This window comes from Falco rusticolus, chromosome 5 (genome assembly GCF_015220075.1).
Source record: "Falco rusticolus isolate bFalRus1 chromosome 5, bFalRus1.pri, whole genome shotgun sequence".
Taxonomy (NCBI): domain Eukaryota; kingdom Metazoa; phylum Chordata; class Aves; order Falconiformes; family Falconidae; genus Falco; species Falco rusticolus.
In genome coordinates this window covers 55,576,310-55,602,622 of record NC_051191.1, presented here as the reverse complement: position 1 = coordinate 55,602,622, position 26,313 = coordinate 55,576,310, and the positions used below count along the sequence as shown (strand labels likewise).

Here is a 26,313-nt window from a genome sequence, read left to right as displayed (position 1 = left end):
CCTATGCTAATCGCAGCTGCTGATCGCTGACGTGCCATCACACCACGCGCCGCCGCGGCCGCCGATTGGCCGGGGCCGACCTGGTCTCATTGACAACAAACCGCGGGGCGCGCGCGCGCCGCTGCCGTGGCGGCGGGCAGGTGGGGGCGGGGCCGCCGGCCGGCCGGGGCGGCCCAAGATGGCGCGGGGTCGGCGGCGCTCGCCGGCAGCCTCCGCCTGAGCGCCCGGGGCGGCGGCGGCGGTTCATGCGGCGGAGCGCCCGGCCGCGGCGGGCCCCTGCGCGATGGAGGGCGGCGAGCTGGGCGTGGAGAACATGGAGACCCTGACCGAGCTGGGCGACGAGCTCACCCTGGGCGACATCGACGGTGGGCGCCGCGGAGGGGGAGGGGGCAGGCGGCGCGCGCGGGCTGCCCCACGCAGCGTGGGGGGAGCTTGTGTGCCTTCCCGCGTGTGCGCGCCCGTCGGGGGCTGCTGGTGTTGCCCGGGGGGGCCGGGGTGCGTGGGTGGGGGTCGTCCCCCCACGCCCCGAGCGGGAGCGCAGGGCGGCCTCGCCGGCTTGGCCCCCGCGCGTGGGGTGCGCTGCCCACGCGGTGCGGGCCGCCCGCGACGGGGGGGTGGCGCGGGCAGCGCCCCGTGCCGGGCGGGGTGCGGGGCCCGTCCCGCCGGGCAGCGCCTGACGAGCGGCCACGCGTGTCCGTGTCCCCCCCTGCCGCGTGGCGTGGGCGGCCGGTGGCCAGCTCCGCCCGGGCAGCGCTTTTGGGCGACTTCCACGGCGCTGACCCACGCGGGGGGGCGTCGCGGCAGGCGCTGCGAGAAGCCGAGTGGGGGGCTGAGCCCCCGCAGCCGCCGAGCCCTTTTTCCCACCCGCGGTCCCCGTGGGAGTGGGTTGGCGTCGGTGACCGTCTCGTTACTCTCCGGCAGCCCCAGGCACACGGGGCGGTGGTGCTGCCCAGGCTCCCCTCGTGTTTCCTCGTGGCTCTCTCGAAGCGCGTGCGAAGCACTTACCGGAGCTGTGCCGCCACGAGTGCCCGTGGGAGGCTGGGCCGCCTCGCCCTCCTCCGCTGAAACTGCTTAAATTTTCCTTTTTTTGCTCCACTGTCTCGTCATAAAACTTCACCGCATCAGTGGCAGAGCTCCAATGTGCAAGAAAATCCCCTTTTCCCACCGGAGTGCAGCAAAACGAGGTGCCGGTGTGTGATGCCTTATTTGGTGTTTCCCAAACAGCTCCCGAACACCCATGAAAACTGATTTCTGGGTGACCCTCTGCACGGGGCTGGAGCCGGGGACCTGGCTCGGCTCCTCTGCTCTGTTCGGCTGTAATCCTAAACAGAGCTCGGCTTTGGGGGGGGGTGGTCTAAACCATCCGTGTTTAGCAGCTGGGAGATGAAATTGAACACGTGCTTTTAAGTTTCTAATTGCAATTGATTTGCAGTGTAGCTAGGAGCAAAATTTATACTTTTTTTTTTTTTTTCCTTTATGATAAGTAAAAAAAGAGTATACCTTTATGAGAACGTAAGGGGCTTAGTTATCACTTATGAAGTTGGTGGTGCAAATCGAAGGTGCTGTTTGCTCTTGTTTAAGCACCACATAATGACTTCTCGGGTTCCATATGGAAACACATGAATTCCCATGAACCCGGAGCCGCCTCTGAGCCATGGTGTGCCCAGGGAGATGTGATTCAGACCGATGAGTAACTCAGGGGTGGGAGAAGCGAGCTTCACCTTCCTCCCAGGGTGGGTTTTCCGGGGGGTGGGGGAGTGGGGCAGGTGGAGTTATATGACAGTCCTGCTTTTTTTGTGCTCTGACAGGGATTCATCCTGCGGTTTGAAATTTTCCAAGGGTTTTGATGTGGTTTTAAGTTGTCTTGTTGCCGGGTCTCATAGTTCCTTTCCCGTTCAGGCTGAGGGACCTTCACCGCCTGCCATAGAGGTTCTGATTTTGTGCGGTAGAGGAGGAATGACGCTGGTCTGGCGGATGCGCCCACTGTTCTGGGATGTTGGCACTCACTGGGGTGGTGCTCCAGGACTGGGTGCAAGGCTGGTTGGGGGGTCCCAGTGCTGAGCTGAAGGCATCTGGCCCTGCTGCCGGCAGGGCATGGCCAGGTGATGCGGAGAGTAAGGTCCGAGTTGGTCGTGGGTTCGAAGCCTGTCTGGGTTCAGGGTGGAGGGCTTGTTTCTCTCGAGGTTGGGATCTTCACTGGTTTCTGTTTCTTAAAGTGCGGCATCTCTGGGGGTGTCAGGAAGAGCAGTGGGCGTGTGGGAGAGCTGAGCCGTGGCCCGGGAGGGTCACCTAAAGCTCAGCTCTTGCCTTTCAGCCAGGTATATGGGTGCTGGGCTAATGAAAGCAGCAGAAGTCTTCGGTGGGCTCGGTTTCATTGTGGACATTTTTTGATGGCTTAGTTTCTGCAGTAACATCTCACGGTGCGTTAGGGTCTGAGACCTCTTCAGCGCAGGGGGTGCAGGTGATCTGTTGCCGACGGGTTTATCACTGATAGCTGTCCTGTCAAAGCACCCAAGCTTTCTAACAGTTAATGTAAACACTTGCTCTGTTCTCGGTGTAGGCAAAAGTGTTTTTCAAAGGCAAGAGATTTGGGTCTTGGATGTTGCTGTATCTCTTGCTTTCTATTTTTCTTGTGTTGCTACTAGGAAAGCTCTTGGCTTTGATCCCCTGGCAGTTTCTTTAAAATTAATCTTTAGACTTTTTATATTTAGCCGAAGTTGAGTCCATGATAAAGATGTGATTTAACTTGTGAGAGCAAGAGTAGTTTTTCTAATAAGATACTAAATCTGCTGTGTTGAACACAATGTTCTTTAAAACACAGTACTTGGAATTTGGCTCTTACATCGGAGTTTACTTTTCCAGAGGAAATCTCATCTGATTTATTTTATCCTCTACTTGCAGTAGTGCTGTCTGATGGTGAAATAGCAGTGCCATCAAATGAAGAATTTGAAAGTACGTAGAGTTGGGGTTATCAAGTGTATCATGTTGAGGGTTATTTGGGATGGTCTTAGCTCCAGTCAGTTTGAGGGTGAAAAGCTGTTTAATATCCATCTAGATGTTGTGCAGAAGTGTTAATCTTTAAACAGCCCCTCCTTGCTCTGGTAATGTGTTGTGAAAGTTTACCGAGGAATTGCATGAAAAACCCCTTTCATTCATTTAGTTAAAAGTGGAGACAAAGGTTTGGTCCAGCTGGTCCCCGAGGGCGGCTGGTGCTCCTTGCCGGGGAACAGCGTGTCCCCACTTAGTGTCAGGTTATAAATAGGTTAGGAGGACACATCTCCCAAGTTCCTTCATCCAACATTCAAGTTCTTAAGAGCAATGGTCATGGTCGCTGCTTAAATGTGTGTAAGGATGTGGAGGGATTGCAGTCAAAAGGGAAGAAGAGTCATATTATAGAAACACAGCAAAACGTTTGTTGAGGGAGCAAGAAGCTTGGAGAACGATCCCTTTTCTCTTCTCAGGAGTGGCAGACACATTAATTGGATAACATGTGGGTGGCATTGCAGAGAAGCAAATTAATAGCCCTCTTGTTGCTGGGACAATTTCCATAGAAACATTTTGTGAAAAGTTTGGTTCTTTGAACCCCCTTCATAAAGCACAGCAGCAACATCCTTCGGGTTTGTGGATGAGAACGCTCCTGGTGTAAGGAGCCCTTTGCCTTGTTTTTTCCCGTAAACCAGAAATTTATTTTCTACTGTCTAAACTTGAATTTATTATTTAGTTATAAACCTTCTGTTATGTTTGTGGGTCCTCTTCCTTTTTTCCTACGTCAGAGAAAAAAATGAAATAAGACTTCCAGAAAACTGTGGAAGAGCCAGTGCAGCATGGGCAGGTCCTGGGGCGGGGAAGGATGTCTGACTGCTCACACCACTGCCCACACACAGATCAGGGGAAGCATCCAGGTAGCTTAAGGTTCATAATTGGATTAAATTGGATTAGATGGAGGGAAGAGGAAGCTTTGCTTATGAACAATGATCTCTCAGTTGCAAAATTTTTTAGTCTGTAGGGGAGAGCTATAGCGTTGTGGTGGGAACCTCTTGATGTGGGCTGGTAAAATCCTGGAGAAGGTGGGATGGAGAGAAGCTGCTGTGCAGTGATTGCAGGCAGGGGATAAATAGGCAAAAAAAACCAACAAAAAAAAAAGTTATTCTGGTGGTTAAACACAAGCATGGATTTCTCCTGCTGTAGTTCTATAAAGTGTTGTTTCCTTTAGTCTTTTTTTCCCCAGTTTCTGTTATGCTTGAAAGTAAAACAAAGTTAAGATGAATTCTTACCCTGTTTCTTCATTTTCCAGATACTCAGTGGGACAGGAGGGATAGGGGGCTTGAAAGCACCCTAAAAGTTGGGTGGGAGAACAGTTAATGCTGGAGTTGCATGGGTGGTTGGTTTCTCCCTTCTGCAGGGATTAGACTGGAGCAGTGATGGAATGAGACTAATATTTTAGATATATTGGAGATGGCTTTAAATTCTAGTCTGTGCTTGGATCATTTAGTCTGGGAAGGTGTTGTAGGAGAGTCCTGCCTTTCTCCCTGAACTGCGGCAGCAGTGCCTTGCCTCTTGCCACCTGTTTCTCTCTGGAGATGTTAGGCTGGTGTGATATGTTCTCTGGAGGTTTTGAAGGACCCAGAGCTCACTTCTGTGCATGTGCGCCATCATTTGAGCCCTGACATAATGGCAGGTGTCAAAGCATGTGGGCAATAAAATAGTATTGAATGCATTTTCTTCTGTTTTACAGAGATGCTGCAGTTCGTCAGTAACCAGGCAGGAGACTTTCCAGACCTATTTTCAGATCACTTGTGTGGCACCTTTCAGGGCAGCGGTAGCAGCAGCAGTGGGACCCTGGAGCCGCAGGTGCAGCGGCCGTACAGCCAAGTGCAGCTCCAGCCCTTCCCAGCGCCCCCCGCCTCCCCCCAGCTCCAGAGCCTGCCAGTCAAAGCGGCGCAGGCAACACCTCCGGCCCCTCCGCGGTCAGCCCCTCTGCTCCAGCCCCGGCCCCCGCTCCAGCCTCAGCTCCAGCAGCAGGCCGTCATGATTACGCCGACGTTCAGCTCTGCTCCCCAGACCAGGATTATTCAGCAGCCGGTGATCTACCAGAACGCAGCCACCAGTTTCCAAGGTAGCGGCTGGAGTGCTCAGGATACGGCTGTGCCTGGGACACTTGTGATTTCGGGGCGCTCAGGCTGCGGGAGTGTTTCGTGCACTCACAATAAATGGTGTCTGTCAGCATTCAAACTCCAGAAGCATCCTTGGCCACAACAAGGCTGACCATCTTTTTCTTGCGATGCTGCCTATGGGGCATCCCTTCTCCTGCTTCTGTGGCTTTGGACTTGGGGGAGCATGAGGAACTGTCATAAATCAGATCTTAAGTCTTTTTGTGTGACCTTTTGTGACAGTTGTCGTCTGGATGCTCTCTTCTGTTATGGGCTTCTCTCCTGTGGCTCGTGGGAGTTTTGACAACAGTATGTCTAAAAAATGGTTGTTGCAACCCTGTCCTCCCGCTGATGGGTGCAGCAGGCAGATCCAGTCCTGAAGCTCTGGTCTGTCCCATGTGGCAGTCCAGAATGAAGGCATGTTTTTAGCTACCAAACTCTCAAGTGCAGTGCTTGCGTTGAGCAGAGACACTTGTAGGGATATTTAATGATGATGAATGCCAGTTATCTTGATTCTCTTCAGTAGGTGTTGATAAATGATAACTTTTCATGGTAAATAGGATCCTATGGTCCACTGAGACCAGCAGGAGTGGGCAGGTGCTGGGTACTGTGTAATGTCACTCAAGTAATGAGTCCTGTGCTATCAGACCAAAGGTTTTTGACTTTAATTTCTCCTAGCTGATCTTCTGTGCCTCCTGGAAGGCTGCTATTCTAAGTACAGTGTCCTCTTGCAGGAGGCATCAAAGGAGCTGGAAGCTTCCCACTGTGTGGGATGTTAGATGGATGCTGCTTACTGAGAAGCTCTGGGAAGGAGGGGAATGAAGCTAGGAGCATTTGCAGGCTCCAGAACGGAGACCTGTGTCTCTGGACTCTTCCTGACATCTCTTTTGCTTTTCAGTTCTCCAGCCTCAAGTCCAGAGCCTGGTGACGTCCTCCCAGGTTCAGCCGGTTGCCATCCAGCAGCAGGTGCAGACGGTGCAGGCCCAGCGCGTGCTAACACAGGCTGCCAATGGCACCATCCAGACCTTAACGCCAGCCACGGTCCAGACAGTAGCTGCACCACAGGTCCAGCAGGTTCCAGTGAGTAAAACCACAGAGTGATATGAGGGTACAGCAGAAAAAAGAAACTGCTTTTGCGGGTCTGGTCCCCTGGCTTGCCAGGGGAAAGGTGGCAAAGCTTGTAGGGTTGGTGACCCTGGGTAGCATTGCTTTTGCGCAAACGTCTTTACGTGTGAGACTATTTCTAGCCAGCCTGTGTTCTGGAAGTGTTTTACTTTGTGCAAATTGTGTGTGAGTCCCCGTTGTGAGCTGTGATGTGACTTCAAGTAGCAGGCCACCATTTTCGCTAGAACACCTGCATAACTGAGTATGACGTAAAATATTTTGTAACTTGGTGCTGCCAAACTGGATTGGAAACCTTACTTGAACAAGCCTTCTTTGACTTTTGCCTACTTCATTGCAAGTCTGCCACCTCTACCGTGTCTTGTAACGGCTGGCTGATGTTGGAATGTTTTCTTCCAATTCTTCTGCCACACTTTCTTTGATCTTTTTGCTGCTACGGTGTCATGTGATTTTGTTTCAAAACATACACAAGGCTTTTTTGCCTTTGTGTGTCTTTGTATCACGTAAAAACATTTATGGCTAGGGGACTCTCTCAATATGACCAAGTTGCTCTGGTTCAGTTGTACTGTGCCATCTACAGTGCTCCCTGTATTTAAGAGCCAACAAGGTACTTGAAGAAATAAAAGCAAGCTGTGTTATGGCAAAATAACTCTACAGTTGGGGTTGATCTGCTTGTACATTAATGGTGCAGATCCTTTCAGTTAGATTGGAGGGGTGGAAAGCTACTACAGGTATTTGCCAAAGCAGGCTGTCCTAGCCATGTTAGACTCTTGAGTACTCAACGAGTTAACGGAGAGAGCTAACTATAGGTGTAATTGGAGAGGGGAAGGGAGCTTTTCAATCAGCTCTTTTGTGGTTTTACATACTTGTTTACTTCTGGTGACTGATTTGAAAACCAGTGTCCTGGTGGTTCCTCTGCTCCCCTCCCTCCAGTACTGTTCAGAGTGTGTCCTCGTCAGAGTTTGTATGAGGGGCTGACAAAAGCCATCCAGATGATGCAGAGCACAAGGTGAAAGAAAAACTCGCCCTGCTCTTGCCATTCACTGAGATGTAAAGTGATAATTCTCGTTGCTTACCTCTGGCTATTGAGATCAGCAGAGGAGTATGTGCCTCCTCTCCCCTTCACCTGTAACTCTTTTCAACCTAGGTTCTGGTCCAACCTCAGATCATAAAAACAGACTCCCTTGTCTTGACAACCCTGAAAACAGATGGTAATCCCGTTATGGCTGCAGTACAGAACCCAGCACTGACAGCACTCACTGCTCCCATTCAGACCACAGCTCTGCAGGTACCGTATGGATGTTCTTCTTCCTTCCCTCTCCTCGTTGACATCCTTTCTTCTTAATGCAAGGGAGAGATTTGGGCTTTAGTATTCTGCAGTGGTGCAAACGAGAGGGGTTTTGAGGGCTGCTCTAGACATGTCCAGAGTGAGTAATACCCTGTTTCTGCCAAGGCTAAACACACAAATTGTAATTTTTTGGCAGCCTCCCATGGCCAGTAAGCAAAGACCAAGGGCATGCTTCTGTTTACTTTTTTCTGGTGTTACAAGGAGAGGGATATGACCTAAAAATTCCATCCAGTTTTTATCCTCTGGAAGATACTTGAAACTGAAAGCTAACTCGCTCAGAATACCTGTGGAACTTTCTTTTCCCCTTCAGTAGTGTCTAATAGCAGTATGTTGAATGTGAAAACTAATTAAGCTACTTTTCAGAGGGCATTTGCAGTGAAGATTCAGTATAATCATTGGAGATAGCAGCTGTGCTTCATGGCCTCCGCTTCTTATCAACTCTGAGAAACTTATGCCCCTAAAGACGCATTCATTAGTCCTGTACATTCTGAACAGATATCTTTGTTCAGATATGTACTGGGGGAGATAAACTTACAAGTCTGGACTTAAGTTTTGACTTCTTTTGCATAGCATGGTAGGCTTCTTACGTACTTGTTAGTAGCCAGGCTAAAGTCTTCAATTAACCTGCTTGCCTTTAAGCGACGTTCTCACACAGAGGTGAGGTGTATGTGATTGTGTCTGTCTGAGATGCAGTCAGTAAAGCGTTTTGAATGCATTGAAATTTGGTGGAAATAGCCAAGGAAAGGGGTAGGACTTAAATTCACTTATTTGTCAAGTCCCAGCTTGAAATGAAACTAAATTAATTTCTAATATCTTATTTAGAAGATTATTTTGGAGTCAGAATTGTTCCTGAAGTTGCTCATGGCTAGTTTATTCTCATTTTAGTCTGTCATTTGACAGAAATAACTCTTCTTCTCCATAACCACTTCCATGATCTTTCGTGTACTTTAGAGAACATGTATACTGTTCTCAATCTTGTTTTGCAGGGTTAAGCAGTCTAAACTTTCTTTACTCCAGCTGACCTAGAAGCCCCTCTGTGCAACTGTTCTGGTGGGATTCATCATCGTTTATTGCAGAGTACATACTGCTTTAGTGTGGTGTGGGTGGTCTGTCCTACATCTAGATGCCCAAGTTTGAGCTTTTCACACCAATGTATATCACTCATTGCCTTAGTTCCCCATCCTAAGGCATTTTTATACCTTAAGGGCCTGGTTTGTTTTCCATTTAATTGAATTCAAATCAACCGCATTGCTCAAGCCGCCGTTTGTTTTTCTGTAGTCAGGTCCTTTCTAACATTGTTGTCACCGGTTTGGAAGTAGCATTACCTGTTGCTGATTTGATGACTTTATTTGTCCACAGAAAAACTGAATTTTGAGACTTAGGGTGTAAGGATTGTAGGAGCAAGGAGGAGCCTTGGTCTTTTTCTCTATTTAGTGGATGAACAGAGCAAGAGTGTTGATGCCCTTGAAGAACAAGAGATGTTCTTACTCCCCGGTGACCGATGTGAGAGGCAGTGGCAGCTTTTTCCTGTGCTGCTGTGCCAATGGGCATGTTGGCTAAGGAGGACGGGGCAAATTGTCATCTCTCTTCTTTTCTGAGCTGTACAAACTTTTCCTGATTCTTCTTTTGTTTACTGCTTTTTCTTCTACCATCATAAACATTATCTGAATTGCCTGATTGCTCATGACACTTGTTACACACGGCCTTTGTAGACCCTCGTTGGGAGCAATGGGACCATTTTGACCACAATGCCAGTGATGGTGGGACAAGAAAAGGTGCCTATCAAACAAGTTCCTGGGGGCGTCAAACAACCAGAACCACCTAAAGAAGGAGAGAGGAGAACAACTCACAACATCATTGAAAAACGTTACCGGTCATCCATAAACGACAAGATCATTGAGCTGAAGGACCTTGTCATGGGGACAGATGCCAAGGTAAAGATGTGGAATAAGAGCAAGTCTAGTGTCATAAATACTTTGTCTTCAGGTGCTCGTTGTTCTACCAAGTGAAGCAGATGGGTACCTGCAACTGTTAGTAGTATGCACACATGTATTGGGATAAGACTGGTGAGAAGCGCTTGTGTGATGGGAAGCTTGATAATAGTATTCAAGAAAGGTTACTTGTAAAATGTTTATTTTACTATGCCAGTGGTATGTTTCTTGAAAATAAGCTACAACTTAATGCATTTCTTCTTTGTTAGGTCTAACTTAAATAGGCCCTCTAGGTAGAATATCCAAGTGGATGTTTTGATAACTGCCAAACCAGAGCTTGCTTAAATTAAGTTTCCTTTTCTGTGTGACTGCAGTAGGGACAAGGATTTACAGAGCTTTCCATTTTGTTTCCTTTAGATATCGAGTTGTAAAAACTCCTGCTCTCTCAAATATTAGAAGCTTTCTCACACCGTGTATTCAGGGTTGTCCTAATTCACTTTACTTCATGCTGGCAGAGCAGGGAGATAGTGTTCTTGATACCTTGCATGGTGCCTGTACAAATACGTGCAGTAGTGAAGTCACCTCCTATTGCTGAGTGGGACTGGAAACTTAAGTTTTAAAAACACTAGTAATGTACAGTGGCTTTGTAGTACTTGAGGCTTGTGTTTACATGCTGAACTTGTCCGCTGCTGCTGGAAGCAATTGTTTTCAGAGGGATGGCCAAGGCAGTGACTCAAGGACATGACAACCACTTATCTCAGAATTAAACAGTGAACTATGGCTAACAGACAGCAGCTTGTTCCATCCCAGAAGAGAGCTACTTCATTTCAAACCTATGGTACTTTCAAAGGACTGTTTCAGTTTGAAGCCTAGATGTGAACTCTATGTGTAATTAAGATGTTAATCAGTTTCCGTTTTACTATTTTTGTAAGATCTTTGAGGGACCTCAGGCCCTGTGTGTCTTTCAAAGTCTGATACCTTGCTCTTTCTATCTCTTCTTTCTATCACCACATGATATAAAGGCTTGTGGTACCCCTAGAAGCAGGAGTGACCTTTTGACACCCTTAATATAAACTGATTTTTCTACATCTTAATTCCTTACAGATGCACAAGTCTGGAGTCCTGAGAAAAGCCATTGATTACATTAAATACCTACAGCAGGCCAACCATAAGCTGAGACAGGAGAACATGGTTCTGAAGCTGGCTAACCAGAAAAACAGTAAGTTGTGGAGGCTGTGCAGCACAGGGGAGGCAGTCAGCATGAATGTAGGGTGCCTCTTTGCAGTTTCTTTTCCTTTACTGAGGTTGCGTTGGTAGGGGCCAATGTTACTCTGGGTGATGGAGCCAATCGGAGCAACACTGGCAGGATGTACGATCAAGAAACGTGTATAATGCAGTCTTGATTTTTGCAGAGCTGTTGAAGGGCATTGACTTAAGCAGTTTGGTTGACAACGATGTGGATCTGAAGATAGATGACTTCAACCAGAACGTGCTGCTGATGTCTCCTCCAGCCTCTGACTCGGGATCCCAGGCTGGCTTCTCTCCCTATTCCATTGATTCAGAGCCAGGAAGCCCACTCCTTGATGATGCAAAGGTACTTGAGACTTCAGCTGTCAAATTCAAGGCACCTACTTCAGGGATACATGAGGGCCAGAATTTAAATTCTCATTCTCAAGAGTGAAACCAGCAGACATCTGGCAAGCAGATCTGTAGGGGTCAGAGATCCTTTGTAAGGATGAAGATGGTGCATGGGTGTGATTTATCTTTCCTTAAATGATTGAGACTGCTTCCTCAGCTGTGTTATCTGAGCCATACATTAGCTGCTAGAAGAACTGTACTTAGCCTTCAGCCCCTGTAGAGTCTCTGTGGACTTACAGTGCATGTTCATGACCCAAAGAGCCCATGGCTTTCCAGGGATATATATGTCCAGTGAATAAAGCAGGAGAACTTGGAAATGGATAACATCAGCTGTGGTTAATGAGATCATAAACAAACAGTAACGGAAAGCTGTTGGCTGTCTTCTGATGACAGGTTTGTTTTGTGGATATGACAGAAAAAGTGGGTCTTCTGACAGATCCTCAAAAAAAAGTGAAATGACTGGGAGCAGAACGAAGGTGAAGGCACTCAGATACCTCAGCCTTATCTTACTAAGCTAGGAAAGGCTTCACTGGGATTCTTGCTAATTTTGATCTTAAAAGTAAATTTTAGAATGTATTCTGTTTCTCCTTCTTCCCTACCCCTCCCTTGGCATAAGCATTTTATTATTCTACAGAATGGTAAGTAGGTTTGGGGGGGGGTGGGTTCCTTCTCTTACTTTTCTTTCCATTCCTGTTCCTTTGAAGGTTAAAGATGAGCCTGACTCTCCTCCTGTGGCCCTTGGTATGGTGGATCGCTCTCGAATACTCCTCTGTGCTCTCACGTTCCTTTGCCTTTCCTTCAATCCTCTGACATCCCTCCTGGACGCCCGAGGAACCCCGGAGTCCGACAGCCTGGTGCGCCACAGCTCTGGCAGGAACGTGCTGACCATTGAGTCAGGTAATGAGCTAGAATAGTTTGGACCACAGAAACTGGCCAGGCTTACGCGGTCTCCCTAAACACCATCTCCAGCTGTGACGGCTGCAGGTCATGAGATGGACTGTCAGTGTGATGCAGTAGGATGGTTTTGTGTCCTCAGGGAGCTGTGTGACCTTTGCTTAATGGTTGGGGAGGGATAGTAACTGCAGGGCTGGGTGTGAGAGGAGATCCAGCCAAGAGTGGTTGGACATGGTTCCAGTTTACATCCACATGCAGCTTTCTTCTTGCACAAAACCACCTGTTGCTCAGTGTAGTGAGGTAGAGGGGGAAGTCTGTGAGACATGTTCATTTTCTATTTGTTTTTAAAGTAACTGATTTTTATAACTTAATAATAAAGTAGTAGCTGAAGAATTACTTCAGAAACACTGTTGCTATGTAGGGTCTTGCAACTGGCTTGTTCAACACACTTATTCTATAATAATAATGGTTTAGTGTACGGTAGCTTAGGGGAGGGCAGGGGTTTCTGTAGGCATGCTGTCATTTTCCCGACTGGTAAATATGCTTCCTCAGTGTTGCTTTGTAAACTTAATTAAGACCAGAAAATGATACTGAAGTACTGAGTAGCCATGGGTGTAGCTGGCTCTGATTTATTATAAATAAGTCTTGTAAAAATAACTATTTTTATTTAGTTGGGAATATTCTAGCTTGGAGGTTGGATGAAGAGTTGTTGATACAGGTGTTTCCTGATGAAATTGCAGTCTTTGCAAAAGTTGATACCATGTGTGGCAAGCGTAGCAAGACATGCTTCTGGGTCTGTGCTCATGCTGTTGCTATGCTTTTGGTGTCCAGATTAACTTTTAACTTTCCTTTTGGCATGATGATGGCAGATGCAGGCGGTTGGTTTGGCTGGATGATGCCCACACTGATCCTGTGGCTTGTGAATGGAGTGATTGTGCTGAGCGTGTTCATAAAGCTCCTTGTGCATGGAGAGCCAGTGACCCGGCTGCACTCAAGGTCGTCGGTCACGTTCTGGAGGCATCGCAAGCAAGCAGACCTGGATTTGGCACGGGTAAAGTTGACTTGTGATTTTGCATCAAATGCATCTTCTAGGAGGGGGTGTGGGTAAATATTGCCAAGTGAGGCAGTGGCTTGGCACTTGCAAGATGGTGTTCTTGGAGTGAATTACCCTGTCTGATTTCAGAGCAGGTGGTGCTAGGTTGTCTTGAGCAGATTGCTGTCCTCCTTCAGCCTAAACTAGTGCTGCATGGATGTCAGCATAGCTTCTGTCCTTGTTCCTTGCTGCTACATCTTGTAGCAGTCTTTGGCAGCAAGGTCTTGGGTTTTGTCCAGAATCTGGCCTCTGCTGTGTCTTTTTTTTTCTACTGTCCTCCAGCCTCTTGGAAGTCCTCTCCATTGTTGAGGCAACATTTGACTTTTCAAGTGGGGGCCTTGAAACTTCCACGTTGTTTGAGAAGGCAGGAGCTCCTTTCACCTAGTGCCAGTGTCTCACAAGCAGTGCAGGATCGGAGCCGTGTGTGGAAACATATGTATAGGGCCAGATTTGAAGGTGGTGTAAATTGTCTTCATGTTCACTGGGGCTGTGTTGACTTCTCACAGCTAAATCTTGTCCCACCTTGCACATCAGTTTGTCTTGCTCCTGATGCCAAGGAGGTCCCGAAGTGTTTCTGTGATGGTGCTTTTTGTTATTGGACTTTTTGTCACATTATTTGCAGGGGGATTTTGCTGCAGCTGCATCAAACCTGCAGACTTGCCTGTCGGTACTCGGCCGAGCACTGCCGGCTTCCCGTCTGGACTTGGCCTGCAGCCTGTCCTGGAACGTGATCCGCTATAGCCTGCAGAAGCTGGCGCTGGTGCGGTGGCTGCTGAAGAGGACTTCTCATCAGTGGCGGGCAAGGGAGGCCACTGCAGGCTTTGAGGATGAGGCCAAGACTAGCGCTCGGGATGCAGCTCTAGCATATCACAAGCTCCATCAGCTCCACATAACAGGTGGGAGCAGAGGTGACAGATCTGCTGTCCTTGATTTGCCAAAGGAGGAGGCTCAGAGCTGATCCTGGGGGATACAGGGAGAGGACTACCGCCTCCCTCCTCTGGGAGGGTTGCTGTTGGAAATCAGCCTGACAGATTTCAGGAGCCGTTTTCTAAAACACGGCAGGTTCATGCAATAAAAGGGCTCTGTAAGAACGGCCAAAGCTGCACAGTGTCTCTAGTTACATGTTCCTGAGTCTGCAGAGGTGGCTGAGAGTCTTTCCCAACCAGCAGTTGACTGAGTCCAGTTGCTTTTTGCTGCTGTTAAGTGCTTGTTTCATCCCTGTCACTTGGGAACGTAATGTGGAAGCAGGAGCTGGGGTTGATTGCTGGAAGAACTTAAATCTCCAAAACTGTGTAGAGTGCAGATTGCCAGTTGTTGTTGATATGCTTTGAAAACCTGGGTGTGTGCACATGTCCTAAGGAAGTGCTTGAATGTTCCTTGTGAATGGTTGTTTTTGCTGTCCTTGGCAAGCCAATTTGCCATGTTAATAGGCTCCAAGCACATCAGAAATCCAAGCTAAACTTCCTTCTGCCTAATCATGCCGTGTGAATTACAGCCATGCCGCCAGGGATAAGTACTTGTTCTTAATATTATCTGTGTAGGTACAGGTGTGGACTGCAAAGACAGTGATGAATATAGCAAGACAAAATTTGCTGATGACTTTATCCTGACTGGTTTAGCTGTACAGGGCTTTCTGGCAGAAGTGAAGCTGTGGATGCCAACCTTGGTATCTGTGGAGGGAAGACTCAATTACAATTGTCCTGTTGCCTGAATACAAAGTAGGCATATGATGTAATCTTCTCTTGTCAACAGGTTCTCATTGTCTCTATAGGATAGTAGCCCTGCAAATCACAGTAGTATTTAGTAGCTGGTACTACTGCATTAAAAGTTAACACTTCTCCTTTCCCTCCTGGCGCAGGTAAACTTCCCTCCAGCTCAGCTTACTCGGGCTTGCACATGGCCCTGTGTGCTGTGAATCTGGCCGAGTGTGCAGAAGAAAAGATCCCACCCAGCACAATGGCAGAAATCCACCTGACAGCTGCGGTTGGCCTGAAAACTCGCTGTGGAGGCAAGCTTGGTTTCCTGGCGGTGAGTTATCTCCTCTCCCATCACACCTCTAAGTGGAGCTCTAGGAAGGCCTGCAAGCTGGCACTGCCATAGCTCAAGGCATCTGCTAGCACTACAATTACAACATGGCCTGTGGTTATGATACAAGCTGTAATTATGATAAGACCTTTGTCCTTGGTGGTGTGTCTTTCCCTGGATGCTGTTCTCAATCTTAGCATCTCCTTCCGCAGGGCTACTTTCTAAGCCAGGCTCAAAGCCTGTGCAGCTCGGAGCGGAGTGCTATTCCTGACTCGTTGCGTTGGCTGTGCCACCCCCTGGGACAGAAGTTTTTTGTGGAGCGAAGCTGGACAGTGAAGTCTGCTGCAAAGGAGAGCCTGTACTGCACCCAGAGGAACCCTGGTGAGAGTCGCTTGTGTCCCAAGTGTGTGGCCTCCCAGCGCTTTAAGCCTGGCAGTCTCTCCACTTCTGGGACAAAAGCAGGTGTCTTGTTTGAAAGTGTGCTCTTGTATGTTTGCCCTGCTTGTGGTCTTGATGGGCAAGAGGGGCTGTGCAGCTGAGAGACATCACCCCAGCCTGCAGGAGCTGGCTTTCCTCCCTTTGTATGCTGTGCTGTGTCATCCTGCTTGTGTCTTCATGTGCTGGAGCACAACCTGCATGTGGCCCTGAATGTCTGCGGGGTGACTTTGGGGTTGCTAAGGTTTATCCTTTCTAGAACAGTGTCATCACTGTTTTGTTGAGTGGCCGAAGTTCCATGGGGATGTTTGGCCAAGGGCTACAGCTTTATAAATGGATTAAAGGGTTAAAAAGGCCCTGAAAACTTAGTCTTTAGAAATTGTTGCCTTAATTCCTGAAGGATTTCCCTCTACTGCTCCTCCTCTTGCTCCTACATTTTGGTGATTGTTTTTAGTTGTGTCGAGAGGTGGCTATCACAGGATCCAAGTGGAATGGTTTGGTTGTTGTTTTCTTCCTCTAGCGGATCCTATTGCTCAAGTTCATCAGGCATTTTGTGAGAATCTGCTAGAGCGAGCAGTGGATTCACTTGTGAAGCCTCAGACTAGGAAGGAGATAGCAGGACAAGAGGAGGAAGAGCCATGGTAAGTTTATGTCCTGGGCTGGGGACTGCTGCCCGCAGCTGCAGGCTCTGAGGCATACCTCAGAACCATTGACCTTTGGGGCAAACTGAATGGTTAGTCCTTATTAAAGACTTGAAATGACAATAATGTAAGTTTGGCCACCACAACTGATTAGAAGACCAAGCTCTACCTCTTCATATTAAAATTCCTGAAGTCAAAGGTGAACCTGGGTGTGGTAAGGATTTCTGGTATCAGCTGGCGTAGTACTGTTTGATTCCTGAACTGGATGAATCACACTTTCTCTGCTGTAACAAAGCCTAGTGTTCAGGAACACTAAAATCAGTGTGCACCTACCACTTCTGTGGACCAGAACACATGTCCAGGCCTCTAAGAGCATGATGGTCTGTCTGGCCTGTCAGAGAGTGACCCCACCAGCTCGCTGCCTTATGCATGTGTATTCTCCTAACTGAAGTGCTGCGTTGACCACCAGCGAAAAATCAAACTGATGCGTGCAAGAGATGATGTTGGCCAAAATTGTCATTGCCTCTAAGCTCCGTCACCAGTTGAAAGGGGCTGATAGGTGGGATTGGAGCAGCTTTTTGTACTGAACCCTGTCCAGCTCTCTCCTGGACTCCCCAGGAAGCAGAGCCCCAGCCTTTGCCAGCAGTTTGGCACTGTTGCTACTGATCTCCAGATATGCTGGTGCCAGGCAAATGCTATGTAAATATATGGGAAGGCTCTGTAAGAATGCTCTCCCCAAGAAGTGTGGATAAAAGCCTCAGATGGGAAGATAACCCAGTTTCCCTGCCTGTCAAGGGAAAATAATGCACATTTAGCTTCCCCCCCCCCCCAATCTTATGTCTGTTTTCTAGCCATGTTGCAGAGAATGAGCAGCAGTTTGGTCTAACTGCTTGCACAGTTCAAATGCTTATGCTCAGGTGCTGCTGTTGATGATAGAAGGTAGCAGGATTTGTATGAGTGAGGTGTGTTGTCAGTATACTTGTGGGAGTCCTGTCTCCTCTTAGGAAGCACCAGCTTTAGTAATACAGCAAGCCTTTTTGTCCCCCTCTAGGGGGAGGAGCTCAAGATCTTCCTTTGTAGCATGTCCCAGGAAATTAGATCGTTGCTGCGTATGCTACTTTCTCTGACCAACGCTATAAATGTGTTTTCACTTGCATTCATACATATTTGCATATATGCAAATAGTCACTTCCAGAAGTGTAATGCAGCCTCCTTTGGAGGCAGTGATTGAAACGGAGCCTGTAATCAACTAGTAACATATGTCATGCCCAGCATTTCTGTAGCTGAGGTGAGACTCCCAGGGCTGACTCTAGTTCTACGCTGGTGGTCCTGCATGGGGAGGTGTGAGGGTAGTCCTCCCTGAGCATCTGTGCACTTCTGCTCTCAGGGTGGTCTCTTCGGTCTGGCAGTGTTGTGTTGCTTATAGAGCTTGGACTTTCTGCTGACTTAATGGATCAGCGTTGTTTAAAAATGCCTTGTGACTGATGAGAAACACCTTCAGGCTTTGGTGTCTCCTGTTTGACAACATAGTGAAGGTCTGCCTTGCTTCTTGTTTCAGCGAGTTCTCTAGTGCCATGGAGTACCTGAAATTGCTCAACTCGTTCTTGGACTCAATGGGAAGTGGAGCCCCACCCTTTGCCAGCAATTCTGTACTCAAGTCCGCCCTGGGTGAGTCTGGCAGAACTGAAGCTCTCCCAGCTCCAGGAACTCTTGCTGATACGCGTTCCCTCTCTGCCACCTCTCAAACTCCAGACAAGGAGAGATGCAGTCCTTGGAATGAGACTTGACTGCGGAGCAGCGGCACACCACAGTGTTGTACAGCAGCTCAGACTGGAAGGTGGTGGTTGGGAAGGCCTGGACGTTCAGCTGTGTGTTGTAATGCTGGGTGCCCAGGTGGGGCTGCTGTTATTTGTATTGCTGGGCACATTCCAAGCTGAAACCTGTGCCCTCACCTGGGAGCTTGCTTCTGGCAATGCGAAGCGAGAGGAAGGGTGTAGCATGTAAACAAGCATAGCAGTGTTGCAGTTGAGATACAGGAAGGTTTTTTCCCGATTAATTACCTGTTGGACCAAATACAGTGAGGTTGACCTCACTTTCACAACAGCTGTCACTTATATTCCTCAATTTCCAGAGGCCTGCTGCCCCTACTGTAGGGAAGCTCTGGGCTTATATTGAGAGGTGCTTGGTTTGGTCCCTTAATGCATATCTAGTGGAACAGTGAGAGCTGTAGGCTCCTCCTGAGCCATGCCCTTATCCGGGCTTGGCTGGCAGCAGGCTGCTGGAGGCTTCGTCTTGCTTGGTGTTGGTACAGACAGCATCTGGCAGCTCACCAGGGTGCTGCTGGAGCTTTAGAAACAAACTAACTGTGCTGTACCTAAAATGTGTAGAGCAAACATAGAAGGAAAAGAGGATACTTCTTTTTCTCAAGATTATTTTTTGGTATAAAGGGAAGTCTATATTTGGGTCAATATTGTCATAGAATCTAAAAGCAGGTCAGAGTAGCAGAGCATATTTCCTTTGTCCCTAGGCAGGCTTTGAGACGTTTCTGAGGGGATGTTAAATAATGGAGGGAAATTATGTAGGGAACCTGATTAACTGGCTTGATGGTGATTAGTGCCAAGGCATGGTATATACAAGTGGAGTTGTTATTTTGGGATGGTGAGTGGAGATCCTTGTCAGGAAGGAAGTCAGCAGATTTCTAGACAAGTAGGCAGGGTAAGTTCTTATTGACAAGATGCAAACTTAGCATCTAAAACTCTGCATGCAGTCAGGTGTAGGGTGTTTGCCTGCTACAAAGTTCCTTTGGGTTCCTGCAGCATGTTTCACCATTTACCTGGGTGGCTGTTTTCTCATGGGATCAGTTTGGGCTCATTAGTATCAATCTCAGTGGAAGGCACTGGCAAGGGCACATGACACCTGCCTGCTTTTCCAAGCAAGGAGGAGCCAGGTGTCCTTTACTGGGCTGCAGCTTATGATTCTGTTTTACAGGCCCTGATGTGGTGTGCAGATGGTGGTCAGCAGCGGTGGCTATGGCAATCGGTTGGCTCAGGGGGGACGATGTGGCTGTGAGGTCGCATTTTGCAGAAGTGGAACGCATGCCGAAATCCCTGGAGATGTCAGAGTGCGTAGGCCTTGGACAACTTTCAAACCCCTGCTCCTTTCAAATGGGGGGCGGCTCTTCCCTAATGCTGTCCTGTAGGGCTACCTCTACCTGTGCTCTGGAGTTGCGTGCCTCTTGTGCTCTGGGATGTAATAATATGACATGTGATGTGCTCAGCAGCTTCTGTATAGTCAAGGCTTACAGGCTGATATTAGAGTTGTGGACTGGAAGTGTCAGAATTGCTTTTTTAGGAGTGTCTTCTGGCTTTGTTCTAATTGCATAACCTCCTGCCTTCCAAAATCGGACAATAAAACTTGATGGAAAGGCTGCTGTCACCATCTTGGTTCTTTTGCACTAAAGCATCTTTGCCACTTTCCTTCCGTTTCTCTGTGCAGTCTGTGTAGGGAGGAACAATTTCCATTTTTTTTCTGAGAAATTATCTCTGCTCTTGAAGATGGAGGCTAAAAGCTGATGCTGGTTGCTGCTTGGGCTCAGCTCCTGGGACTGCCCTGTGGCAGCGTGCCACGATACTGCTTGAAAGCAGTGCTCTCTTTCTTTCAGGAATGCCCTGGTGAAAGCCACCTTCTATGTGTGTAAAGCCATGCAGGCCTCACTGTCTGGGAAGGCAGATGGACAGCAGAACTCCCTGAGTCACTGTGAGAGGGCCAGCAGTCACTTATGGAACAGCCTCAACATGAGCAGTGGCGTCTCCAGCACCGTCCTCAACAGTGTAAGAGCTATAAGCCCCAGGGTAACATATGGTCTGTCCCTGTTGTAAGGCTGGTCTTGCTGCAGGTGTATCACTTCACCGTTGTATCTGCATTCTCCATCCATCCTGTGTCTCCTGGGAGTAGAGGGCAAATTTCTTCACTTTCCTTGCAAAGGGCATTGACTTCTTTCTGCCTCTGCTGTATGGAGGAGCAGAGCTGCAAGTACAACATTGTTTCCCTGGGCATGGTCTCAGGTAGCTGAGCTCTCACTTCTCCCCTACTAGTAGCTATCATCCCTTTCTGGTGCTTTGACCACTTTGACTTTGGCCTGCAGAAAGCATCCGTCTCTGTCCTCCAAAGGAAGTTGCTGGCACCTGTAAAGCAGGACCTCATTAAGTCAAGCCAGCTCGGTTTCAGGCAGCACTCATGAGTGTTTGAACCCTCTTCCACGAAAGTGGGACTGTGCCATGCTATTCCTGAGTTTGTGTGGGGCTTGTTTCTCTTCTTTCCAGGATTACCTAAAGCCAGAGCTTCCCTTCATGGCATATGGGACACAGTTCTAGTCCCTTCTGTCACTCCTGGGTGGCAGCTGTAGTGCATTGTAGTTGCATTGCATGTTGTGGCAGTAACTGTGCAATGTTTCTGCAGTGCAGTACAGAGGCACTCTCCACTTCGGCAGCACGGTTAGAGTCCCCTAAGAGCAAGCAGGGCAGCAAGCAGTGCGAGGGGGCAGAGCAGATGGGGAAAAGGGATTTGGGCAGCCACTTCGGGCTATGTCAAGACTGCCTTTTCTTTTTCGGGGTGGTTTTTTTTTGTTTGCTTGGGTTTTTTTTTTGTCTCCAGTAGCAAGGCTGCCTTTGCTGTTTCCCACTATTGCTGTTTGGACGGGAAAGCCTTTGCAGAAGGCTGGGGTGTTGCTGCTGCCATATCCACTTGGCACGTCTTGTCTGGGGTGGGCTTGGGAGTCAGCCTCGCAGAGGTGTTGGCCCTCCTGGAGGGGACAGCTGCTGCTTGGGCACAGCCTGGTGCTTGTTCCTTAGGCTGGACCTCTCGGGGCCAAGCCTCAGAGATGCTGCTAGGCAAAAGTACAAAGTCCTGCTCCCTTCAGTGCGTTGTGGTGGGGTGACTTGGCTGAGAGGGCTGGGGTGGCCCCCTGGGTGGGCAGGAGGTGCTGCGGCCACCCTCCCGTGGGCCACGTCAGCAGCAGTGTAGCAAACAGCCTGTTACTCACCTGATGAGTTGTGTTAATAAGCATGTGTGCCTGGTCCCCCTGGCTCTTGCAGATGATCCAGCTGCTGGCCTGTGACTTGCTGCTCTCTCTCCGCACCAGCCTATGGCAGAAGCAGGCGAACACCAGCCAGGCCCTGGGTGAGACCTACCATGCCTCGGCCCCCGAGCTGACGGGCTTCCAGCGTGACCTTGGCAGCCTGCGCAAGCTGGCCCACAGCTTCAGGCCCGCCTATCGCAAGGTGACAGCTTGCCTTCCCTGCCTGCTCCACCGCCAGCTTAGCTGTTGTCCGAGGGGTGACAGGGAAGCTGTGGCCCTTGGAAGAATGTAGGGTGTATGTGGGCTTGAGTGGTTTGGGCGCTTGGGGTGGGATGGTCTGCCACCAGCAGGCTCCAGGCTCTCTTGGTGGATGATGAAGGAGGTTCCTGTGGGAGTCTGGTGCACGTGGGGAGGTGGCCACCTTAGTTTCTACCTAGGAAACAATCAGGACATCTGTGTTGCCAAATAAATACCATGGCATCCTGTCCTTTAATGTGGCTTCAGAGTGGGTCAGTCCCTCAAGGGGGTGTGAAAGGGGGCTGCCTCGGCCATGTTGGCTCTGCGGGTGACTGTGGGGTCAGATGCCTTCTGCACCTGTAGAGCATCAGGTGCTTCTCTGGGGGCTTTCCCCCACTTCTGTTTAGTCTATCTAGTTTGAAGCCTCTGTACCGGAAGTGTAGTCGTCTAATACTTGGACAAAAGTGTTGTCCTGATGTTGTCCAAACTCTGGATTTCAGAGTTTGGTGCTGTTACCGGAGCACTGCGCTAGCAGTGTGGGGTGAGACACCCACCTAGGCCACAGTGCCAGAGTTTGCTCTCCCATTTTTCTGCCCTGTTCCGTGCTCTTGTTCCTCCCCTTTCTAGGCCACTCAGGTATTGAAAGCAGGTGTTTGGGTTTTTTTTCCCTTCTCGCAGTTGCCTTGACTTGCAGATTTCCTAGAGACAGGTGGGAAGGTGAGGGAGGACTATGGAAGTGGGTCTCTGTTGTTGTCAAGGCATCAGCGCTCTGCGCTCGCAATGCGGTGGCTGAGGGATGATGTGAGTTCAGCCGCAGCGTCACCCCTATGCCAGCCTGCCTCTCACCCTCCATCCTGCCTTCCCTTCCAGGTCTTCCTCCACGAGGCAACTGTGCGCCTGATGGCGGGTGCCAGCCCTACCCGCACCCACCAGCTGCTGGAGCACAGCCTGAGGCGACGCACACCCCAGAGCAGCAAGCAAGGTCAGCCCTGGGGCTGGGGCAGTGACCTGCTGCTTGTAGGGCTGGGAGGGGGCAAGCGCTGAGGCAAGGTGTAGGGGAGTAGCTGTAGCCTGCAGTGTCATCCCTGTGTGAGAGGCTCACGGTGACGAGCTCCTGTTAGTCTGTGGCTCATGAAGATGCTTCTGCCATGCTCTCTACAAGCCAGCTAACGTGAGCTGCCAGCCCTGGACTGGAGGTGTTGGTAGACAGGCTGGAAAAACGTTTGCCTTTGTGCAACCACACATGCACAAAATTTGGCAAGCTGGGGTTTGGGGTGGTCAATGCAAAGGCAGAAGCCAGGAATCCTAAAGGGGGAGAGCCAAGAGATGTGATGCTGGTTATAAAATTCCTTGGGGGTTTAAGGAAATGGGCAGATGTGCATGCTGGTGCTGGGATGAGCCCTAGGAAGTGAAGTGAAAGGGACTGTCTCTGTAGAAGATGAGATTGTCAGTCCCTGGCTGATTCCAGCTGTGACTGTTCTCTGTTAGCTTAAAGTCACTGCTTGGGGTCCGCAGGGTGCCCCCAGTTCTTGGCACAGCTGGGGGATGCTAGCCAGAGATGCTAGTGCCCGTTGAGGGCCCACATGGAGGGATTTTGTCAGCACAGGTGGTACCTTCATCATGAGGTTTTTCTCTCCTCTTTGCACATAGGTGAACTGGACACCCTGCCGGGCCAAAGGGAGCGAGCCACAGCCATCCTGTTGGCCTGCCGCCATCTCCCCCTCTCCTTCCTGTCCTCCCCGGGCCAGCGAGCAGTCCTGCTGGCTGAGGCTGCCCGCACGCTGGAGAAGGTGGGGGACAAGCGCTCCTGCAATGATTGCCAGCAGATGATTGTCAAGCTGAGTGGGGGCACAGCCATTGCTGCCTCCTAATGCCAGCATGGGGCCACCTTGTGCAAAGACAGCCTGGTGGACTGTCAGCCTGGACTTCCCTTCTGGAGCTTAAAAAAAAAAAAAAAAAAAAAAAAAAATGTGCTAGGTTAGGGCTGTGCCGGTGGGAGAGGGAGGGAGGGTTTTGTTTTTGTTTTGTTTAGCTTTATTAGCCCCCTTGCTTGTTCTCAGGCGCTGCAGCAGGATTCTGTCTGATTGTGGATTTTGTGACCATGCCTGGGGCTGTTGGTGTTGGGAAGTGCTGCTCTGACCTGGAACCCCCATCCCTGCTGGGGGGAGAAGGCCACAAGCCCAAGGCACAGAGAAGTGGCACGTTCTCTGTCTGTTCTCAGGGGCATCTTGCTCTCTTCCCAAACACCTCCGTGGAAAGAAACCTTTAGGGAGGGCAGAAGATCTGCTCAAGTCCTGTGGGGCTGCTGGAGGCTGGGGCTGTTCCCAAGAGAGAGGGGGAAGGCACCAGCTTTCCTTTAGCTGCGTGTCAGGAAGCTGAAGCCTCCTTAGACCCAGCTTAGAGGTGCTCTGGGAGTATTGCTTGGGGCCAGTACTGCTGGGCAAATTTCTCTACAGTTTTTATACAGTTTTTTTATAGGAGTGTTCGTGGCTTTACAAAAATGTAGGGAATGATGCAGCAGATTTCCCTTCCTCTCCACTTTGTGCATCTCCTTCCTGTGATGGCTGCCTCTGGCTTTTGGCAGGGAGCTGGGTTTGTGGCAGCCTACAACAGGCAGAGCCTTGTAGAAGGCCAGGGTGTCCCTGGTCAGCTGGTGCTGGGTGGCAGCAGAGGTGGACATACAGCACCCTACACTCAGTGTGAAGGGTGAATGCTTCTCTGGTGCCTTCTTGTTGATGCAGAAACAATTTTTAGAAAGAGGTTTTTATTTTGCTCAACTCCCAGTCCCAGAACTTGTCTTCAGGTGTTTCTCCTTCCCTTCTCCAACTGCTCAACAGCTCTGGAGCTCCTGCAGGGACTGGGAGGCGCTGGTTCAGGGTGTGAGTCTCCCAGCTGTTACCATCGCCATTCAGAGCAGTTTGACTTGTAGGTGTTGAATCACCTGTGACTTTCCAAGAGGAGGAGGTGGACTAGGGACGGGGAGGGAACATTGCCCTCTTTCTGCCTTTCCTGTTGCATCTCTCCAAAGTGAAGTGCAAAGCAGTTGCCCTGTCACATGTGCAAATGTGGAAATCAGCCTTTGGCAGGTGAACATCGCTGTTTCTCCCTGTGCGTATCCGGTGTGTGCTCCATGTTGGCAGCTAGAAGCACTTGGCTATGGGCAGCAGCCCAATCCTGTCCTGTCCCAGTCTGGTTTGTACAGGCTTGGCTCCTGCACAGTCATAATTTGGGGTCTTTGGCAAGAAGCTTCTACAGGTATCCAGTTTTTATAGAGGGGAGTTGAGAGCTTGATCTCCTTCCAAAATGAGGGGAAAAAGATGGGGACTTGTTTTCACACTTTGCTTGGGGTCCTTGGGCATCTGGGAGGGGGATTTGATGTGCTGCAGGAATTGAACACGAGTAATGCTAGTCCTGGAATTGCCCAGCTTCAGCAAGGTGGAAGCAGGGGGTCAGGAGAAGCCTGTCTCTCAGCCAAGCCTGTTCCCAGTGACCCTGGGCTATAGCTGCAAGCAAAAGCATGAGGACCAGGAGATGCTTCCCATTCTCCCCTGCTTTATTTGGGGAATAGCTGGTGGACACCCAGCTGCAATAACTGGCAGTCTGTGCTCTTCACCTTCCTGGCAGGCAGGGGGGTCCTTTGTTGTGTCAGCAGTTGGAGAGGAGCTCATCTGTTGGGGAGAGGTTGCTCTCGGTGTGTCTTCAGTCTGTGTTAGAGGATGCTCTGGTGGCAGCAACTTCTGCTCTGAGCAGGTATCATAAGTATGCAGAACAGCTCTTGGTTTTGGGTGGGTTTTGATTGCCCGTTCCCAAGTTTCGTGTCTTACCAGTGATCCTATTTTGGGGGTTGGATCGTATCCTTCTACTTTTTCTCTTAAGTGGCTGTTATGCTGTCTTCCTGGTCGTGGGTTTTTCCTAAAATACAGAAACTCCTTACCTGTGGGAGCCTCTGAGTTGTTTTGCATTTCCCCAGGTCACGTGCAACACTGTGAAGTTCCTGCTTTAGTAAAAAGGGGAAGTGATGCTTCGGGAAAACAGTGATGTTAAGGCTTCATTTTGGTAACTTAACGGTGGACTGAGCCCTGGGGGCTGGGCTGCAGGGAGTACCCGCTGGGCCAGGGTCTGGGAGGCTGCTGGGCTGAAACCCTGGTAGCTAATTGCGTGATCCACAGAGCGTCCTAGCACTGCTGGTACTTCTTTCCCCTCCAGGGTGAGGGATCTTTGCCGTGTTTTTTCTATACCGTTCATAAATTTGCTGGCCCTCTGTCCCTACAACTTTTTTATATGTGTGTGTATATACTGTAACTTTTTTTGTTTGCGGTTGGGAGGAAATTGTTTTATGGATTATGTGAAGAAAGTCTATTTATCCACATGGAGTTCAGAGTAGGGATGCTTTGTGGTAAGAGATGGAACTGGTGGTGGGGAGGTTCCCCAGGGAACATATCTTCTGTCTGAAAACCCTGTTCCAGGGCTCCTGAGCATCTGTTACCTAATAAAGGTGAACGTTACCACCACCTCCTGTCTGCCCTCTTTCTCTTAGCCCTCCTTATCCCACCCAGCAGCTGCTCTTAAGCATAGGTGAGCCTGAAACATCCTTCAGAGACATCCAGCCACACAAGCTCCTCAGGAAGCTGTCATTCCTTTGTTGAGATAATCTGGAAAATGGAGCTGCACAGCTTGCAGTGAAAGATGGTCCCTTGGTGGAGCAAGTGTGGTGTCTCCGTG

General features: G+C 49.5%; 1 protein-coding gene across 1 annotated transcript; it reads left to right on the top strand.

The window, feature by feature from the left end:
* Nucleotides 1-158: 158 nt before the first annotated feature.
* On the top strand, nucleotides 159-26,102 carry SREBF2 (sterol regulatory element binding transcription factor 2). Its single transcript, XM_037389370.1, has 19 exons — nucleotides 159-365; nucleotides 4,736-5,116; nucleotides 6,049-6,230; nucleotides 7,420-7,560; nucleotides 9,333-9,554; nucleotides 10,656-10,770; nucleotides 10,964-11,145; nucleotides 11,894-12,086; nucleotides 12,953-13,134; nucleotides 13,799-14,072; nucleotides 15,035-15,204; nucleotides 15,414-15,582; nucleotides 16,157-16,277; nucleotides 17,836-17,945; nucleotides 19,266-19,398; nucleotides 19,939-20,107; nucleotides 21,371-21,556; nucleotides 22,462-22,573; nucleotides 23,242-26,102. Exons 1-19 carry the CDS (start codon nucleotides 284-286, stop codon nucleotides 23,460-23,462), a joined length of 3,345 nt encoding a protein of 1,114 aa, XP_037245267.1. The 5' UTR covers nucleotides 159-283; the 3' UTR covers nucleotides 23,463-26,102.
* Nucleotides 26,103-26,313: the final 211 nt, after the last annotated feature.

Bases quoted from the DNA above. Each gene is read 5' to 3' on its own strand.
- SREBF2 (XM_037389370.1), top strand. From the start codon at position 284: ATGGAGGGCGGCGAGCTGGGCGTGGAGAACATGGAGACCCTGACCGAG. The intron at 13,135-13,798 runs GTAAAGTTGACT...CATTATTTGCAG, and splicing joins CAGACCTGGATTTGGCACGG to GGGGATTTTGCTGCAGCTGC. The intron at 20,108-21,370 runs GTAAGAGCTATA...TGGCTCTTGCAG, and splicing joins CCAGCACCGTCCTCAACAGT to ATGATCCAGCTGCTGGCCTG.